At 39.5% G+C, this 21,393-nt stretch overlaps 2 protein-coding genes across 4 annotated transcripts in view; both read left to right on the top strand.

Annotated features, from left to right (window-relative positions):
- The window catches only part of ACSL6 (acyl-CoA synthetase long chain family member 6), a 60,868-nt gene extending 49,460 nt beyond the window's left edge, over nucleotides 1–11,408 (top strand). For 2 of the 3 annotated variants that reach the window (XM_030317645.1, XM_030317679.1), the window contains exons 20-21: nucleotides 540–611; nucleotides 10,633–11,407. In XM_030317645.1, the coding sequence (XP_030173505.1) occupies nucleotides 540–611; nucleotides 10,633–10,770 (210 nt within the window). In that variant the 3' untranslated portion in view covers nucleotides 10,771–11,407. Of the gene's footprint in view, nucleotides 1–539; nucleotides 612–10,632 lie in introns of all 3 variants that reach the window. The other variant, XM_030317654.1, reaches the window with a different exon arrangement.
- A 7,022-nt stretch (nucleotides 11,409–18,430) lies between these two features.
- Nucleotides 18,431–21,393, top strand: part of MEIKIN (meiotic kinetochore factor) — a 76,674-nt gene continuing 73,711 nt past the window's right edge. Inside the window, exons 1-4 of the mRNA XM_030318065.1 lie at nucleotides 18,431–18,578; nucleotides 18,724–18,811; nucleotides 19,180–19,267; nucleotides 20,899–20,959. Coding sequence (XP_030173925.1) covers nucleotides 18,446–18,578; nucleotides 18,724–18,811; nucleotides 19,180–19,267; nucleotides 20,899–20,959 — 370 coding nt within the window. The 5' untranslated portion in view covers nucleotides 18,431–18,445. The remainder of the gene's footprint in view (nucleotides 18,579–18,723; nucleotides 18,812–19,179; nucleotides 19,268–20,898; nucleotides 20,960–21,393) is intronic.

Below are 21,393 nucleotides of genomic sequence, written 5' to 3'. Positions count from 1 at the left end.
GTGGCTTTTGTGTGCACTGAGCTTAGTCAGTCATGGAATTGAAAAAGTAACTCAGTTCTTCCTGCTTAGAGCTTTACCACTCACACCTTCCCGAAGCCTCTTGGGCACATGTAGGGTCCTAGAGAAGAGATCCCTGTGCTCTGAGATCTCTGTGCTCTGGCTCAGCATCATCTCCTCCAGGCTCATAGCCCATTTTTCAGCAGCATCCATTGATCCTAGTGCTCCCACTGGGTCCTGGGCTCTTCTGGCGGTGACAGGATCCCTGGGACTCAGTAGGCTGAACAAAGAGCCACCTTAAAAAATGGATGGTCCCCTAGTCTGTTCATGGCCACTCCTCTGGCTGTGCCTGGCACTTACTTGCCTGATGAGAGGTGGTGGCTGTGTGTGGCCTGGAGCATCAGCCCCAGTGAGGGGGGTGGGGATTGGGGTGGGTGTTGGCACAACCATCAGCTGCATTTTGCTCAAAACTCGTTGTTTCCTGTACCTCCATTTTGAAATGTGTTTTTGCCTTGTAATTTTTCCTATATGGTTCAATTCAGGAGCTGAAAAAAGCCATTTTGGAAGATATGGTGAGGTTAGGAAAAGAGAGTGGACTCCATTCGTTCGAACAGGTAACTATTACCTTCCCCATGCCTTGTTATAGCCCTTTGTGCAGTGACAAAGATTAAACCAGCCCATGGTGACCCTGACCTACATTCTCCACCCTCCATGCTGCAGCCCGTGGGCAGGCTATGTACCGACAGACCCCTGAAGGCCTGTTCCACGCCAACTCTGTGGCAGCCTCTATCCTGAGCTAAAATAGGTCATATGAGACTGCACTTGCTGTCCTCCTGATCACAGGCATTGGTAAAGCTGAAATATTACCCTCACTGTCACTAGCCGAGTATGTGCACACATGGTTGGCCTGTCTCCACACTGCCTGCAATACTTAAGACCCGAGTTCTTATTTTTATTTTTATGGAGACTGTCTTCTTGCCTGTGGCAGGCAAACTTAGTTGTTAGGACATTGGAAAGATCATGTTTCTTGGGCCCATGATCTATCAGCCCAGCGTGTCTACCACAAAGGGGAGGAAACATAGAATATGCTGGGAGATGAGACAACAAGCAATACTCTAAGACTCTGTCTTTGCAGGTTTGGGGTTCTTACTGTAACTGAGTTCCTAAACAATGCAAGCTTGGTCCTACTCACCTACACCATTTATACATCCTCTCTAGTAAAAAAATCTAAAGAGAAAAATTTATCAAGTAGAGAAATATTAATATTCTGAATTTTAAAAAAAATTTCCAGGATGTCTTTAACATAATCATTTTTAATAAAATTATATTTCTCCAATAGGGTTCCCAAATACAGTGTTAGGGATCTGGATGGGTTGTGAGAATTTGGAGTTTTGTATGTTCATTTTAATGAAAACCTGAAAACATTTTTAAGTCAGTTTCCAATATAAAACTCTAATGGCAAGTATTTGCAATCAAAAACCATTTCTGCAGAATCAGACTTTAGTTTCTTAAGTTTCAAACTGATGAAATCTAAGCATAGTTTCAGAATTGTTTTCTTTTGAAATGGATCTTTATATAAATCAAGTTTGAGAAACACTCCTTACCCTCATCTGTCAGTATCTAAGGCATAAAAGGTTTGTATGAATAAATCTTCATTAAAAAAAATTATAAAATTGGAGGCACTCAGGCAAGGTATTTCTGGCATAATTATTTCAATTTCTAAATTTGCTAGGATGGACCTCCGTGTCCTTCCATTAAGGGGAGCTGTGTGACTGGATCATATGATGATGTAGAGCAGGGGCCACATATGGGTGGTCCACAACCCATTTGTTCTGGGCCTACATGTTGGTCTGAATGGGGAGCTATAAGGGCCCTGGGGATGCACTGCCTAAGGGGATTAGTTCTGGCCACTACCTTTGTGATTTCCGAGGCCAGCACGCCCCCTGCTGGGCTTGGGATGCATGACCTGCCCCAGGACTTGAGAGTCTTAACAGTTAGATTCTTATTCATGGATTGTCAACTCTTAAGATTATGCTGAAAGGGGACCTTTGGTTAGGTTTCAGATGTTAACCACTGTCAAATTAGAGCTTTACTGAGAGGAGATGTGTTCTTGTCTTCCCTTATTCCTTAAGCAGTTTCTGCTCTAATAATCTGCCCTCACCATGGTAACTTCAAATACAGGGAAGTCATGTGGGTATCCCAAAGGCCTGAGTTTTATTGCCAACAGTGTCACCTCTTCATTTTCTCTGTCCTCCTTCTCCTCTTTGTCTGTGTGCATCTTCCCCTCCACAACCAGTGTGTAACCTCAGCTGACCACAGGAGAGCAAAAACCAGGCCTTCATGCCTGAGGAGGATGTGTGCTCCCAGTTGTGTTCCAAAGATCAGTATAAATTCTTTCAGTTAATCTACGATTCACTGTCAGCTTGTCCTTTTCCTTTTTCCTCAAAAATGAGTGATCAGTTAAGGCTTAACACTAATTTTTTTGAAAACCACGCAAATAGACAACCAAGCCTAAGGCTTAAATCATTCACCAAAAGCTTTAGGAGTTCAGGCTTACTGAGCAGGGTTGATCTGAATTAACATTTGAATTAGATTAAAAATTAATGTAATTTAATTTTCAAAAACAGTTCCTAGAATGAGACCAATTATTATTAATTTAAGGAGATCTTTGGAAGATATATTTTAATGAGTAGATAGGAAGCATTTAAAATAACTCTATCAGTAATTAAAAATGTAGGTGCCTGGGAAGTTTCTGAGCACATCTAACAATGATATAACCATTTTATTAACATTTATATGCCTTATGAGTTTGTATAGATGATGCAAAGTGAACTTTGACACTTGATAGATAGATTTTCCAAATTCTGGTGTTTTCACTGTCATTCAAAATATGTTATTGTATTTCCTGTCACTGAAATGAATACTTACCTAACCAATTTGACTTTAAATCAGGAAAAAAAATTGAATTGAGCATTTCCCTAATTAATTTTTTTTACTTTATCTCTTCTGTCCTAAATTATTCACTCTGTGTTTATTATCTCCAAGCAATATTATGTGTTTCATTCACTAATACCATTTAAAAGCTTAAATACCATGTTTCTTCAAAATTATGGGAAGTTTTGTGCTTTAATGAGTTGGCACAAATTGACACTTTTGAAGTATTTTATTCCAGTACAATATTTAAATGTTACAGTATTTCTAAATTTTAAAAAACCCTGTAGAATCACTTTTCAGTGACAAGAGTGTAGTTCCAGAAAGGAAGCTAACATTAAGCATCTCCTTCCTTCCTTAAGAAAAATTTTGCTTATTACAAATTGGAAAATGAGTTTCATGTTGTGTTAGGCATAAAGGGAGAGCAAATCCCTTTACAAATCAACAGTTTGGTTTTATTAGAAAATATGTAATTATTTATAGAAAATGAAAATTTGTTTTATCATTTATCATTAAAATTTTTTTTAATGTTTATTTACATTTGAGAGAGAGAGACAGAGCGACAGAGCCTGAGTGGGGAGGGGCAGAGAGAGAGGGAGACATAGAATCCGAAGCAGGCTTCAAGCCCCAAGCTGTCAGCACAGAGCCCGACGTGGGGCTCGAACCCATGAACCGTGAGATCATGACCTGAGCTGAAGTTGGATACTTAACCGACTGAGCCACCCAGGTGCCCCTTATCATTGGTTTGCTTCTAAAAAATACTATACATTTGGGACCCACAGTTAAGGTTAGTATTAGTTAAAAAACTGATTTGACCCATTTTTTCCCCACTTAACTGACTGGACTTTTAGTCACTCAGGCAGTCTGTGTCGTTATTTTCACGGAAGAATTAAAATAGACCCAGAGCTGCAGGTCAGACTGGAGCAGGAACTGGCAGCCTGGCAGCAAGCCCCTAATCTACTAACTAAGGGAGTTAAAGGTGAGCCAGGTGCCACATCCCTTGGCTTCCTGCAAGGCTGTATTTAGTGATACTCCCTGTCCTCAAACAGAGGGAGTATCACCAAATACTATTTTGTAGGGAGCCACACCGAACTGCAGATGCCCCCATCGGCCTCTAGGTTTGCTGGCAGATCTACCTGTTGATTCAGTCCTTCGTTCCTAAGATAATGTTTTCTTTTATAGTCTATATAGCATCTAAATAGCATTAGGTAGCCCTCCCTGTGTAATTCATCTGCCCTGTACTTTATTGTTTGTAGCTTCTGCTTGTCATTGCTAGATTTTCAAAGGTGCTCACCCCAAGTCCCTGCGCTGAACATGCACTCTTGTCCCAATTACACAGTGTTCTCCATGTTGGTTTTAGGAGCTAAGATGAGCTGAAACCCAGGCTCCAGGGACACGGCAGATATCATATCTTGGCATTTGCTTCTCCTTTTACCATTGTATTATTAATTTCATTTACAAAAGAAGGTGAATAGATCATTTGCACTTACCAAAAGTCTTTACATGATGTCATTTCTATCAGAAGAGAACTTCAAAAAAAAAAAAAAAAGGAAATTAGCATTGTCAGTTTTCAGCTTTTCATCTTATGACAGTGAACATGAGTTACGAAGTTAAATCACAGTATCTAAGATTAAAGTATGATTTAGATTGTGTTCCTATTTTCTTCAAGTTAATTACTTTTGTTGTCAAGTGGTGATTTCCAAACTTCTGTAAGTAGCAGAGCTTAGATGGCATCTTATCTGAAAATGAAGCTTGCACCAAACATAGATCAGTGGTAGCTCTGATGGGGTTGGGGCTTGAACGAGAGCCTTTCTCCTCCCTGCCCCCCAACCCAACCACTTCCCTTAATCCCACCTCCACCCCACCTCCACCCACCTCTGCCTCTCTCCAGCTACATCCCCCCCCACCCCGGCTGCACTTTACCTCCACCTCTGCACCACCCGAGCAGTGACCTCCACAGGAGCCCTACTTCTCAGTGTACTGTGTCTGAAAATGTCTCCTTTGGGACCTGTTTCCAGGGAATTTGGAGTCCTCTGGAATGGTTTCTGTTTAATAAAAACAAATTAGGGGGGGAAAGTATATCCAGAGGGTACAAAACATGGCAGACCTGTTTCTTCCCAAATCTTTGCTTCTTTGAATATCAGGAACACTGAGACAGTTTTCCAACAGACATTTTTTACAAGAGCCTTTACTAATCTTGAAGCATGTGAGAAGACCCCTTTTTAGCCAACAGCCTCAGATTTCCAGCTATTTATATTGGCTATGCAAGTAGAGATCCTTTCAGTATGTGAAGTGAAGTGGAGGCAGTTACCAAAAAAGCTCGCTCTAGTGTTGGCCTAACACCCCCTCCTCACCTTTCCCTACATACACAAATCCCTTCAAATGCTATTCTTTTCATAGCAAAAGTGAATCCTTCATTTGGACAAATGTCTAAAAACAAAGTGAATCTGACTTGTTAATGCTGTGCTCATTTGAAAACTTTCACATTTTTGAATTATAAGCCTGGGTTTAAAAATGCCAGAATTTGTTAGAATGTTTCTTTAAGGATTTTTCCAGACATTGGAAATATAGCCATTTTAGGATTCTTCTTTGTATATTGAGTTTTTGATCTGAATAACCAATGAACATAATGCAGAGATTTCTGAGCAAAGAATTCTTTGCCATCTCAACATGCCCACCTCCCAGGACACAAGACTGTTAACATCAGAAGTTTTGAAAACAGTCATTGACATATTGAACATCTTGCAACTGTTTGCATCCTCTGGTTTTTTTCAATTTTTTAAATTGTGGTAAAGCATGTATAACATAAAATTTACCATCCTAACCATTTTCAAGTGCACAGTCTAGTGGTATTAGATGTATTTGTAATGTACGATCATCACCACCATCCATCTCCATAACTCTTTTCATTTTATAAAACTGAAACTCTGTATCCATTAAACAGTAACTTTTAGTCCCCCCACCCCACTCCAGCCTCTGGCAACCACCATTTTACTTTCTGTCTCTATGACTTTGACTACTCTAAGTACTTCATGTAAATGGAATCATAATATATTTATCTTTTTGTGACTGGCTTCTTTCACTTAGCATAATGTCCTCAAGGTTCATCCATGTTGTAGCATGGGTCAGAATTACCTTCCCATTTAGAGAGAACAATATTCCATTGTATGCATATAATCACATTTCGCTTATCCATTGATCTGTCAGTGGACCTTTGGGTTGCTTCCATGTTTTAGCTACTGTGAACAATGCTGCTATGAACATGGATGTACAAATAATTCTTTCCAGATCTTGCTTTCAATTCTTTTGGGTATATACCCAGAAGAGGAATTGCTGGGTCATATGATAATTCTATTTTTAATTTTTTGAGGAACTGCCATATTGCTTTTCCACAGTGGCTGCACCATTTAATGTTCCCATCAACAGTGCACAAGGGTTTAGATTTCTTCACATCCTCGCCAACACTTGTGTCATTTTCTGTTTTTTGGATAATAGCTATTCTAATGGGTGGGAAGTGGTTCATAAATTGATTTTTGAAATAAGTCATTTCCTGATTGTGTCCACTGATCTTATTAGCAGATTTTTTTAATGTTTATTTTTTTATTTTTGAGAGGGAGAGAACAGGGGAAGGGCAGAGAGAGAAGGGGACAGAAGATCTGAAGTGGGCTCTGTGTTGACAGCAGAAAGTGCTATGGGGGGCTTGAACCCACGAACTGAGATCATGACTTCAGCCGAAGTTGGACACTTAACTGACTGAGCAACCCAGGCACCTTGATTCTATTAACACTTCTTATATGGACAGTAGCATCTGAAAGAGTGCCCTCTCGTTTTTGTTCTCCTGCCTTTTGTAACCTGCACTCCAGTATCCAAAAACCACGTGGTTTTCCCAGAAGCATTTCAGACTTGAACATGAACATTTGATCTTCCCTCCCCCAAAGCATGTTTCTGTTCCTCCAGTTTCTCTGCTCAAGCAAAAACCTAGAACCATTCTTACTTTTATTATCTCTCTTTCTTTACCACTTACCCACACAAATTCTAAGTCCTGTCCTTTCCAGCCCCCAAATTCATTTCCATCTCCACAGCCAACTGTTATAGCTCAAATCACCATCAGTCTTGCCTCTTGGCTGGTCTTCCAGCTTCCATTTTTACCTCAGTTCAATCTATTCTTAGCAGAGTACTCTTTCCAAAGAACCATTCTGTTTCTTGTTGCTTAAAAATTGTTTAAAGAATCATGTCCAAACTCCCTACTTTGGTCCTTTATAATTTGGCCCCAGTCTACCTCTCCAGCCCCATTGCTTGCTTCTTCTTCATCTATACCATATGCTTCAGCCTACACTTATAATGCCCTGAAGGTGCTTTGGCACATGTTGCTTCTACCTAGAGCACCGTCCTCTCCTCAGGTCATATAGCAACCACTCCTCCTTCTCCTTGCTGTCTTCATCAGCCTGAAGCTGACTTATCATACAGAGTTCAACTCAGGCATCTTTTTTCTTTTTTTCTTTTTTTTTAAGTTTATTTATTTATTTTGAGAGGGGACATGCGAGGGGTGGGGAGGAGAGGGGAGGGAGAGAGAGAGAATCCCAAGTAGGCTCCACACTTTCAGCATAGAGCCCAATGTGGGGTGTGAACCCACAAACTGTGAGATCATGACCTGAGCTGAATCCAAGAGTTGGATGCTTAACCGAGTGACTCACCCAGGTGCCCCAGGCATCTCTTTTCAATGAACCCTTCCCGAGCCTGGGTTAGGTGTTATATCAGAAATGAATTCAGCTCTAACAGAAACACATAGTGTCTTAAACACATAGAGTGTTGTTGTTTTTTTTTTTTTTTCTCACATAAGATGTCCGAAGGTAGACAGTCCAAAGAAGGTACAGGTCCTCAAAGACCTAGGCTCTACTATCTTTCCACTCTTCATTCTTAGTATGTTGGCTTATCACAAGGGCACTGTTATAGCTTTGGACATTGTCCATATTCAAGGAAGGAAAAAAGAACAATGGGTGGAGAAATCTATGTCTGAACCTTATATTAGGAAAGCAAAAACTTTCCTTTATCACTAGCCAAAAATGGATCTCATGGCTATCCCCTAGCTGCAAGGATAGCTGGGAAATCAGAGAACAAGATTGCCCTGGTAGACATAGACATAGTTTTGGTTTCATTAGCATGGAAGAAGTCAGGAGTGGGTATTGGCAAAGCAACTGATTCTGCCTGCAAAAGGTGACCCTCTCTGGGCTTGCCCCTGTGGTAGCAATGTCATACTGCAGCATCTGTCATTAGATTGTAAATCTATGAGGGCAGGGACTGTGTCTTGTTATTCTTTGTATCCCTGTTGCCTGACACATATCTGGCACATAGGAGTTGCTTGATAAATACCAAATACATAAAACAACAAATGAATGTGTATGTGTATTTAATACATAGGTTTTGAATTAATATTCTAAATGTCTATGACAGTTGACTATTGAACAACATGAGTTTCAACTGGAGGGGTCCACTTGGATGTGGTTCCATATATATATATATATATATATATATATATGTATGTATATATATAGTTCAGTAACTATAAATGTATTTTCTCTTCCTTATGATTTTCTTCATAACATTTTCTCTAGCTTACTTTATTGTAAAAACACAGTATATAATACGTACAGCATACAAAATATGTGTTAACCAACTGTTTACGTTATAGGTAAGTCTTCTAGTCAATAGTAGGTTATTAGTAGTTAAGTTCTGGGGAGTCAAAAGTTATATATGAAATTTCAGTTGTGCAGGCGGTCAGCTTCCCTAACCCTGTTTTGTTGTTCAAGGGTCAATTGTACATACCAATGGAGTAGTTAGGACTTGGTGCACTTCTTACTGGTGCTACCTGGGCTTCTCTGCCAGAGGATTCTGAGAAAATACTTATTTCAGCTTCAAAATTGTATTTTAGACTTTGAATAACATGCAGGACAAAATGGCATGAATGTTTAGCAAATGGTATCTGTAGTCATATTGTGTCTCTGTGCCTCAGGTTCATGACAGTTTTATTTTTTCAAAAATGTAATAAAAATTGTTATTAAGAAGTCTATTACAGCAATCCATAACCCTGTTTGCTATTTAATGATATGGGCCTATTATCTCAACAAAAATCATTTAATTTAGACAATTGTCAGTCCGGACACGATTTCCAGTATCACTCAAGGATTCAGCTCAAGCCCATATGATAAAATTCTCATGAAACTGTCAGAGACCCTTTCAGATAGAGCCCTACGTGGGAGGAGTCGGCCCAGGCCCTCCTACATTAGTTCATCTGTCTCTGGTCAATTCATCACTGCAAAGGGACTTTGCATGAGGGGGCCTAGGATCTGCCTCATAGAAATAGGAAGTGTGAATGCTAAACCTGACCCGTACATCCCTCCTTCCGGTAGATATAAAATTCCATGGTGATGGGGCGCCTGGGTGGCGCAGTCGGTTAAGCGTCCGACTTCAGCCAGGTCACGATCTCGCGGTCCGTGAGTTCGAGCCCCGCGTCAGGCTCTGGGCTGATGGCTCAGAGCCTGGAGCCTGTTTCCGATTCTGTGTCTCCCTCTCTCTCTGCCCCTCCCCCGTTCATGCTCTGTCTCTCTCTGTCCCAAAAATAAATAAACGTTGAAAAAAAAATTTAAAAAAAAAATTCCATGGTGAGACTTTTTTTTTTTAACAGACTCATCATGTACCCTCAAACTTTATATTCCTGCTCTGAATTGCAATACCATCCATGTACCCATTCAAATCAGAAACCCAGGGGTCATTGAGGCTGCCTCCCTCTTTACTACCTCTTGTCCATGGAATGGGTCTTAGAACTGCTTACTTGTCTCTGTCTCTGCCCTGAATCTAAGTGTAGGTGCTTATCTGGTCCCCTGTGGATTGGCCAGATCCCTCAGATTGGTTTCCCTGTTTCTAATCTTCATGTTCTCAAAGAACATTATCACATTTCTCTTGGCGAGATCTTTCTAAAATGTGTATTTAGCCATGCCACTGCCCTGTATGAAAACCTTAAGTGCCTTCTTACAGACTCCAGCCTAAAGTTTGAGCTCCTCTGTAAACTGTTGCATTAACCACTTCAGCTTCATCTCTTACCCCTTTACCTCCTACTTCATGTATCTACACCAAAAAACCACTTGGATTTCCATTCGCATGTTCTGTCTTTTCTCATTCCCACAGCTTTGTTCTTGGAGTTGTCTCTGCCTAGAATGCCCTCCATTACCCACCTCTCCTCCTTTGCTGGTTAACTCTTACTCATCTTTTAACACTCATCTAATTTGGGAAGGCTTCCCTGGCTGCTCCTCCTTTTCCCCTACCACCACTGCCTTAGGCGCCTGTCACTGTGCATACCACGCTGTCTGATAATTGCCCGGTGTGTCTGCTCTGCTGAATGCTAGTGTGCACCCGCTGAGGGCAGGGGCACTCATGATTCTTCTTTGTGTCCTCAGTGCCTGGGTGCACAGAATAAGCACCCAGCTCATTTCTGTTGACTGGCTAAATGAAGGAGTAGGAAGGGAGAAAAGGTGGCTTGCAGACATGTTAAATAGGCTGAAATGTTACTAACCTAACTTTGACTTTTAAAAAGAGCATAGTGTTTTAATATCAATATATCTATTCTTGTATGCCTGTTACTTTTATCATGTGTACTATAAATGCTATGTTATATTCCTGATAAAGACATATTCTGCATTTGGTTTTTAGGTTAAAGCCATTCACATCCACTCTGACATGTTCTCAGTTCAGAATGGCTTGCTGACACCAACATTAAAGGCTAAGAGACCTGAGCTGAGAGAGTACTTCAAAAAACAAATAGAAGAGCTTTACTCAATCTCCATGTGAAGTTCAAGGAAAGTTCTTCTCAGTATAATGGACTGTGTAGCAATATTATAGTTACTCTTGAAAGTAATGAATCAGAATGATGCAGCTGAAAATGAATAAGCACGTGATCTTATGACCATGCCTTTTCCTGTCCCAAGAGGTCTTTAACAATATTTTCTCTATCATCACTGAGTACACTTTATTTTTATTAAAATGATATTGTAACAAGCTGCTAAAAATATCACAAATGGCAATGTAAAAATCAAGACTTTTCTCAAGGACTGTGTACCACTAAAAGTAATATATTCTCAATGTTCACAGAACTCTTATTAAACATAAAGGAAAAACATAACTGATATACTGTACTTCATTATTTGTGGAATAGTAACCTGATATAGCAAATATCTCAGCAATGTGGACTACCTCATTAGTAACTGATTGTCAAAATCCCAGTTAAATCAGACTTAAAAAATTAAAATTAGGTGTACAGAATCATGCTAAAACAAGATATAATGCACATTCTACATAAATTCAGATTCTTTATACATGACAATTCTTATTGATGTGAACAAGTTTTCCCTGTCATTTTTACTTTTATGCATGAAAAATGCGATTTCAGATACTATTGAAACAAATGTTATATTTATATAACATTTTACAAAGATCTTTCAACATATTTTCTCATTTATTAAGCTCATTAAAATATTCAGGAACTACTTAGAGACAAATGTACGACTACTTCAAGGATAAAATGTGTATATCCATGGACTTCTTACCACATGAATTCTAAAAGATGTCTGTTGACTCTACAATGAATGGACCTTTGGGGAAGACTTGGGAAAAGAAACCCAGAATTATTTCTCAAGATAGACAGCAATTAATGTACCTATATTCCTTGCTGGGCTCTTCAGGCCTCCCATTCATAGTATGTCCAGGCCAGGCCTGGGAAACCAAATATGGCTGTAATCCTGAACAAGGGGAGGAAGGGATGTTATTTCCAAAGAAAACAGTTTTTCAACAACTTAATTTTGAAGTACCTCTTCAAAACACCGCTATGAAAGTTTTTAAATCCATCATAGATGAATATCTCATAGGGCATAATTCCATTCAAAAAATCTTTAAATGCTTTTAAGCTTAACCATGGAAACCTCCTTTTTTTGCATTATGTATTTAGACACTCCTTGCACCCGAGTACCAACAATTTCTTATAATTAAAACCCAGCATGGACAGCAGTTAGGTTCCAAGCTACAGACTGTGCTTCTGAAGAAGGAACCATCCCTAGGCAAGTGTTTTCTTCTATAGAGACAGGACTCTGAAAGCAGACATGGGGAAAGCATTCACAGTCCAGAAGTTCCTTTCCCCTGGAGCAAATCCAAGCTGTAAATAAATGCTATTGGTTAAAAAACTGCATCATCACATGGGCCTACTGGATGAATCTGTATCAGTGATTATATACACTTATATTTCAGTATTGGCAAAAGTGGATCACACCTTCATCTGATGCGTTTATCCAATTCTTTTTTTTTTTTTTAATTTTTTTTTTCAACGTTTATTTATTTTTGGGACAGAGAGAGAGACAGAGCATGAACGGGGGAGGGCCAGAGAGAGGGAGACACAGAATGGGAAACAGGCTCCAGGCTCTGAGCCATCAGCCCAGAGCCCGACGCGGGGCTCGAACTCACGGACCGCGAAATCGTGACCTGGCTGAAGTCGGACGCTTAACCAACTGCGCCACCCAGGCGCCCCGCGTTTATCCAATTCTTTACACATTCCTTTGGCATATTTCTGTCCGCAGATCCTCTACTTACACTTACAAATCTGACTTTTAGTATATGAGCTAGTTCCATGCATATTCCTTCTTAAAGGCATTTCTGAATAAATAAATTCTAAAAATTTCCAAGGCCATATCTACATAGTATTAATTTTTTATATTTAATGTTTGACTAAAAGAGAAAATCATTATCTGAATTAGATATTCATACTCTTTTAAAATAAGGCAAGTAGCTTCACATCTTGAAGAAAATGAAGCTGACTCCCATTGTCCTTCCACTCAAAAAAATTTCAGTTGTCTCTTATTTTCAAAAGGATTTTGGACAATATAACATAAGCAAATAATGTAACACTTATTTTGGTTGTATTTTTACCTCATAGTAGTTAGATATGATTGATTATGGACAGGTAAAGATCTCTTGTTTTTCTCACTTTAAAGATCTTGTGTTTCTTCTGGCCTTCCTGATCTGTGTGTAAAGCACCACACTTGGGCCAATAAATAGGTTACAGCAAATGTGCTGAGAAAAGTAAACGGTGGGCCCTAAATATACTGCAGGTACATTTATCTATTCCTCTGTTTAACTCCACTGAATTTTTGAATAAAGAAGAAATAAAACAAGATGTGTTAATGGAAAATCCCTCTTGCTTCAGATTCCCCAACTTTATTTTGGGGGGAAAATTTTTGTATTTCTCTTTAACCAATATAGGAAAAGGCTATGTACTTAAGATGTTCACATTTGTAGTGGACATCAGATCCGACAGAAGTCTAGAGACATAACAGATGAATTATTTTTTAAAAAATCATGTTCCTAAATGTTTGGCCTTTTATCTGTTTTTCATTCAAATGTACATTATTAATGTAATTAGGAATATAAATTAGTAATTTTCACATTTTAGAAGCCAATCCTGTGTATATTTTCAAATAGAATATACACCTTTTTTTTTCTTTTGCCATAAAAGACATCTTTATATTGTATTATGATTCCCCCCAGGTGAGAGAGGAAACTCTGACCAGGTGTGGCATGGAGGCCTAGTTCCACATTTATTAGGGACTCACAGACTCAGAAGTTCAAGGAATAAACATACTATGTCTCCCTCATATGAGCAAGTTAACCTTTCATTCTACATTTGAGTAAAACTGCAAGCATGAGGAAAATAGAACTTTCCACTGCAATTTTTATAGTCAGGTAATGTTTTAGCAACTCGAAGTTTGCACTTAATTAGGTTGTATTACCCATCTAAGAACTGATAATCTTTTATTTTTTCTGCAGTAAAGAAAATGGATTATTCTTCATTTTCCAAATGTGTAAAGCACAAAGTTGATATAGTTATTTAGGATACAAAATACTATGAGATGAATGTAAACAATGGAAAACTGTATTTTTTGCATGAAAACAGACTACTTACAAACTTGCTTAATATCTCAGGAGAAAAAAGAATGAATAATCATATATAAAATTGATAAATTATATGTTGAGCTAAGTTGCTATATTTTTTTGCCTGTTTTTTTTTATTTTAAGGAAGCATAAACATGAAAAGAAAATGATCCTGATAATTTGAATTGTCTCTCAAGTATGCTGCACAGTCCTTTCTGTGATTCTACAATTAACTGCAGTTAAGAATGGGATTAGCATTCAAGTGAGGACAAAGCCCTAAATGAGAAATTCTTGAGTTAGAACAATGAATGGTTATAACCCAGAGGCAGTAGATAAATACCTGGAATATAAGCAATTCTAAACCTTGTCCCAAACTGAAAAGGTTCTGATGAGGTGATGGTGGCTTTTAGACATTTCATTTGACTGATTAATTTTCCTTCTAAGTCATTGCAACAATTGCACGGGGTGGGGAAAAGGGGTATTTTTTGAAGAATTGCTTATTCTACATTAAATTTTTAAAACTTGAGGAAATTAAAATATTACCTTTTAAATATGCATACAAGTATCTTAACTGTAATTATCTTTTTAGTTGCTTTGTTATAATAGCATGCCTATCAAATATAAAATGCATTTATGAAAACTTTTGTAAAAAATAAAGATTTTTTCGTTTCTCAAAGTTGCTTATAATTACTATTTTATATATTTATATAGCACAGTCCCCTGATGTTAGTATATTAGTAATTATTGATCATAGAGCTTATGGTAAACATTATATCAAACTTTACCACTAGTCAGCATACTCTGCACTCTCCGTAAGTGTCCCCAAACTCCAAAGATTTACAGTCCTCCCCCACCCCTGAGGTGCTCCTTTTCTTTGTGCATTTTCTGTTACCAAGTGTGTCCTGGATTTAAATGTGTACTGAATTTAAATCATTTTTATACTTTTAAAAGAACAACTGTATTCAAATTTTCCATTGTGATGCCCCTGAAACAGTATTTCCATGTTTTTTACCCATATACAAGCTAATGGTTATACTTTCTTAAGATGGTACATTCTGCCATGCCTAAAGTTATGCAGATTCTGCCTTCTCTGTATATTTGCTATTATCTATTCCTCCATTCTAATGGCTATTAGTATAGTTCAGGCCATTCTCATCTCTTGTCTGGAATATTACTGTTCTTTCTTAATTAGTTTTCCTGTTTCTACCCCAGCTTCTTTAAATGTCACCATCCACATTTTAGTCAGTGTGATCTTTCTAAATTGAAAATCTGGTCATGCCACTCTCCTGCTTAATATTCCTTCCATGACTTCCCAGTTTCCAGGATAAAGTTCAGACTCCCTGGTTCAGCACACAAGGCGTAGCATCTCTACTCCTGCGCTTCCTCCATTGGAGCCTTGGTTCCAGTCATATCAACCACTTTATGTAGTGCCCTAAAAGCATCATGCTTTTCTGTGCCTCCATGTGGCACATATGGTCCCACTTTCATGGAATGCCATAGCCTTTAATAGCTCTGCTAACTGCCACCACGCAGCTCTTAGAACAGCTCAGTTATCCTTTTATCTGAGAAGATTCCCTCTGCCCCACTCCCACTCACGCTGTGAGTTGCTTGAGGTTATAGCCCCAGTGCAGAAGGACTAGCCCATACAGGATGCTCAAGAAATAGCCACTGAATGAAAAATCCCCTTGGCTGTTTTTCATGTGTTGCATAGCATTAAGATCACAACACCTGAAGATACATTTCCTCTGTCACTGTGGTTTTGTACAGTCTGGTCAAGTAAGCAGAAATAAACTGGTTTCCAGTTAGACCCTGAAAATTGTGGTTAGTAACACAAACAGAACTGCTCAGTGAGTCACTCCAAAAGAAAACAGAGAAGGATTGCATCTGGGCTCCAGGGAATGCTAAACCCACAAAAGAGCTACTTAAAACAAAACAAAACAAAACAACAAAAAAAAAACTTCTTCAGAAATCTCTTCAAAATTTGGAATTTGTTTTACCATGGAAGTTAGTTTCTCCATTACTGTTCCAAACCTAGTCAAACCCATCGTGTGACCCATCGTGTGAACTGAAACACTGCTAGCAGAATTCTGAGTCTAGATATGGGAGGAGTACAAAGGGAAACGGGAGAAGTTCAATTTAACTTGATGAATGCTTGCACTGGCATTTGTGTATCTGGGGATAGAATGAGGAGATACAGAGAGATAATTGAATTGAGACGTCTCTGCTCATCCTTTTGTATGGGACACAACTCCTTCCCTTTTATAGGCTGGCACTGGGTGAAGCTTTAAACAGACCAAGTGTGTAGGGCACCTAGGTGGCTCAGTCAGTTAAGGGTCTGACTTAGGCTCAGGTCATGATCTCACAGTTCGTGAGTTTGAGCCCCACGTCAGGCTCTGTGCTGACAGCTCAGAGCCTGGAACCTGCTTTGGATTCTGCGTCTCCCTCTCTCTCTGCCCCTCACCTGTTTGCTCACTTGCTCTTTCTCTCTCTCTCTCTCGCTCTCTCTCCAAAATAAACAAAACATTAAAAAAAATTTTTTTAAACAGACCAAGTGTGTCTATAGTATCTTTCATCCCCTTGCAACTGAGGGCTTCAAACTCCTTTCCTTGCTCCCCTGACCCCTTTCCCAGCCATGTGTTAGGAAACACAGGGCCATGACAAGCCCACTAGCCAAATGCCAGGAGACTCATGCCACCTATGCCAATCGTCTGTCATAACGAGCCTCCCTAACCTGTAGTTTCCTCAGCTGCAAAATGAGGGGTAAATTAGATCATCTTCAAGGACCCCTTTTGGCTCAAGAAATCATTCCAAAGTTTATTTCCAGTTTTGAAACCCTATGCATTAACTTCCATAAACCTTTACTTGATGGCATTTCAGTAAATGGAGATCAGTATAGCGAGACAATTAAGGAATAGGGACACCAAAGCACAGATCAGCTTTTGCTTTAAGCTCTTTTCCTTTTTCATTGTTTCTTCCCTTTCTAGGTGTAAAGCATGGAAGGACCCACATCTCCCACAAGTCATTTAAGAACTCTGAGTTTTTTTCACAACAGCCTCCAAAGAGAGAGAGGAGAGCCTGGAGACCTGACTTGTAAACTAGAGACTGCTTGTCAGCATGTTATGGATGTGACTAAAGAAAGGAGGTTGAAATATGATAATTGCTTTGTGTTGCAACAAGACTTTGAGATCCTAGACTGAAGGACCATTTCTAACACACTTCTGTATCCCCAGGACCTACCAGAATGCCTAACACAGACTAAGGTGCTAAGTAAGTATTGATTCAGTGACTCAAAGCACTATATCTAACTAGGTAGGAATTCCTACCTTCTGTTCTTTATAAAGCTAAGTTTTAATAATTAATTGTATATTAAATCGATTGTTGTGACTTTCTATGAGCAAATTTTCAATTTTAAAAAGTTCAGAGGAATTTAATTAGGAAAACATTGTGGCTATATGTGTGCTATAGTCACACATACAATATTGGAACATCACAAGTCTTTGAGTTTTTGTAATTTATATCTACAAATGCATTTTTTAATGTGAAATGTCATTTTAAAAATATGAAGATGGTTATTATATGCACAATATGCTTATCAAATGCAGCCAGGTGGTTCAACCAGGATGTATGGAGAGAGGGAAGTCATTCCTACGTTCCTGCAATGAGGCAGAGCAAACAAGCTGAGCCCCAGGACACTAGGAGGTAAGAAATTCTCTACCTTGACCATAAAGCTGCCCAGATGTCCAGGAGATAGCTCCTGGATGGGGCGAAGGGATTCTTCTTATCCTTAAGAAGAAATCTCCTGGAAGCAAGGTCTTTGAATGCTAACTCTCAAATGCCACGGCTCCCCAATAAACTGGTGGCCCCGGAACTGAGGTTGATTGCTCAGGAGGATATTCTCTTCTGGTAACGTGCTTTGGTTGCTGTCTGACTTTCCCTGCACTGAGTCAGGCTGACCACCGCACTCCGCCCCCCCCCCCAAGACTCCCTATGTTCGGAGACCTAAAACATTACTGAGGCATTAATGCAATGTTGATAATGAGATGGGCTAAGCCATCGGTAGCACGCACGTGATGAGCTCAACACATTAAGGGAAAAATAAAAAGCAAAGGTTGCAACCACCAGGAAGATTAAAAGGCTTTTTCCCATAAGTTTCTCTTCAAGCGTGAGATGAGACAGCCAGCGCCACTGGACCTGCAACCACGCGGGCCTACCGCCAAATACCCGGACGCCGCACCTCCAGGGGGGCGGGGCGGCCTTCACGTCACTCCGTTTCCCAGAAGCCAGCGCATGGTTTGGACGAGATAAAAAAAAAAAAAAAAAAAAAAAAAAAAAAGGCGGGAGCGAGGCGGGCTGCTCCAGTCAGTCCAGTGTAGCAGTTGGTTCCGTGGGCTGTTGGCTTTTCTCCGCCCAGCTCTTGTTATACTGCTCCGCAGGCAGCTTCTGTGCGTTGACGCTGAAGCACTCAGACCCTAGCTTTCTTCCTCCGGAAGGCGACGAGAGAGGCTGTGGAGGGCCAAGAGGCCCCTAACGCCTTGGGGGTAGGGTGGCAATGTGGTCGCTAAGGGTGTATACCCGCAAGAAGCGGGCTGGCCAGAGGCTCAACCTAACCCCGACGCCAGAGCTAGGCCCCACCGTGAAGGCGGAGGCCCCTCCAGGTCCAGACAGAAGGCACTCTGCGCACTGTAAGCCCGGGTGGGCAAGCCTGTGGAGCGGCACTCGGGGTCGGCAAACGCGAAGGGCGGGGGCGGCTAGGCCTCGGCCCAGGGAAACCCGAGGCCGGCAAACGGGCCTCAGGGCTTCTCCCTGAAATATGCCGCCCTCTTTTAGGCCTGAAAGGAGAAGCGCCCTGTTTGCCGAAGATCTCAGAGAAAGCCGAGTGGAGTGGGCGGGGAGTTAGCCGCTCTAGGCCGCCGAGGTGCGTAGCCACTAGTGCCAAGCCCATGCCTCTGGCCCCCCTCAAAATTTTCATCCTCATTTTCTGCCAATAGCCAACTTCTTCCGAGAGTCAACGAAGAAAATAGGTGGAATACTGTGATTTCGCTCCTCCCACAACATAGGCCCAGAAGTTTTTAAAGAGCAGTTTTGCCAAGTTACCTAAAAGCAAGTGAGCTCAAATCTTCAGAAAGCATTCGCACCATCAGTTGGGTATTGGTACAATTAACCCACTGGGGTCTTTTTCTTAATGGCGTCCCCACATGGCCTTTCAGATTCTGAACAGTATGAACAGAGACGTGGAAAGCCAAGTCCTGACCGTGCAAACTAATTGCGTTGTTTGTTTGTTAGCACTCAGTTAAGAGTTACAGGACAGAAAAGCCTGAGTGGAAATAGCACTAGTGAAGAGCCCTGGGATGAGAAGATTGCTCCATTGAGTGTATGTATATTTCTCTTACGGACCTTGGGTATACTTACAGCAGAGACCAGCGGTAACTGATGCGCCTGCAGATTAAAATGTAGTATAGTCTTTGTTTAATAGAGAATACATGGCTTCGTAGCATTTTTATAAACGTTGGTGTTTTCTCTTTAGACAGGGCCTTGAATTTCTGATTCTGGTGGATTCATAGCCACATTTTTTATTTTTAATTTCCCTTGACAAAAATTTGAGAAATGCCCATTACTGAGTATATGTAAGTTTTTCTTAGTAACTCCCTTATGTTGAGAAGCACTTAAAAGCATTTCAAAGTCATTTTCATGTTTTCTTTTTGACTTTCCATTAACAACTAGAAACAGTGTTCGTTACCATTAGTATATTATATAATTTCTTGACCTACTGTACTTAATATGGATTCTGTACAGTATTTTAAAGATACATAGCAGTAGTTTGGAGAAACTCAGATTTTAAAAATTGCTTGTGACTCATCTACCATTAGCATTAAATAGTCATGTTCCAGTGCTTTAGCTTACATATATCTCTAAAACATGTGTTTTGGGGGTGGGCAGTTTCAACAAAGGCATTTTTTTAAAGGATTTTACCCCAGATTTTAACACTGTTAAGTGTTCGTTGTAGATGATCCAGACTATGCCAAAAAAACAAGTGTTTAAAAAGTTTCTTCTACTTTTTATATATTTTTTCTACATTCCTTTTTTTCTGTGCCTTTTTTTAAATTTAAAAGTTGTTGTCTGATTGTATATTCCTCTAACATTAAGTGGTCTCTAAAAATATGATTTTTAGTGTCTGCATAGTGCTTTGTCTTATAGATATACTGTAATTTGTACGACTTTTTCCTGTGGTTGGAGGATTGAAATTGTTTCCAAGGTTTTGCCATTTTAGATATCAATGGGCATTCTACCACAGAAGTTTTTTGTGTACACTCAAATTGTCACTCTAAGATAAAAAATTTTGCAGTGGGTCAAGGGTTGAATCATTTTTAATTCATGTTGGGCAGTTGGCACCATTTTATCTGATAATTTGAAAACACATATATTTGATAGATGAAAAGTAACATGTTATCTGTTTTCCATTTCTCTGAATACTAGTAAAATTGATACTTTTTTTCTCATTTTATTGGCTATCTGTGTTTCTTTTTTGGTGAAATGTTTATTCGTTATATGTTGAAGGGAGTTACACTTTTATACACATATATAACAAATACTCTTATATTTGTTTGCCTTTAATTGTATTTCTCATATTTTATTTAGACTTATCAGTCTTTTGATTTATTTTGCCTTCCTATCTAGAGAAAGAAAAACTTTTCCTACCTAGGTGGTCAGAAGACTGTTCACCTTCTAGGTGCTGGTTTAACCTACAGTAGTTAGTTGACTAGTATATTGCTGACTCTGTAGATGTGCCCACATTATTATATTTCAGTATTTATTTTTAGATTTAATATTAAATATCAGATTACATCTGTGATCAGGAAACTGAAAGAATCTATTATACATATGAAGCTGATACACAAAGTTCAGTTTTTCGTTTCAAAGTAACCAAATCAATGTGATATAATAAAATATAAAAATATTCAGTGTCATAGTTTGTGCTATACCTTTAATTCTTATTTCACTTAGGAGTCAATGACTGATGACCTCCAGGTTGACAGTAGTTCATCGAGTAGTGAGCTAGTATCAGGTAAGACTGCCAGATATGAACTCTCTCAACTTTCTTTTTTCTGAACATAAGCATCCATTTGTATTTTTGCTTCATCTTCCCATCTTAGTGGAAGAGGTATCTTTCTCCTAGTCCAAGGTGAATCCATCTGCCTGTGCAATGGACCTCATCCTCATAGCTTTCAAGTACACACCAGGAAATTAAAATTGTTATAAATGCTACAAAAGAGATTGATTTGAATGTAACAAATTGAGTTTAGCTGGAGAGATTAGGGAAAGCTTCTATGAAGGAACAGCAATTGAATTGCGTTTGGAAGAAAAGGAGAAATTAGCTATGCAAAGAGGTGAGTTAAGAGCCACCCAGGCAGAGGGAATAGCAAAGACCGTAACTTGGGATTAAGCCTTACGTGTTCAATGAACTGAAAGAAGTCCAGTGTGGTTGTCGGTCAGAAAGGA

This window comes from Lynx canadensis, chromosome A1 (assembly GCF_007474595.2).
Source record: "Lynx canadensis isolate LIC74 chromosome A1, mLynCan4.pri.v2, whole genome shotgun sequence".
Classification (NCBI taxonomy): domain Eukaryota; kingdom Metazoa; phylum Chordata; class Mammalia; order Carnivora; family Felidae; genus Lynx; species Lynx canadensis.
This window is presented reverse-complemented; position numbering and strand designations above follow the sequence as displayed.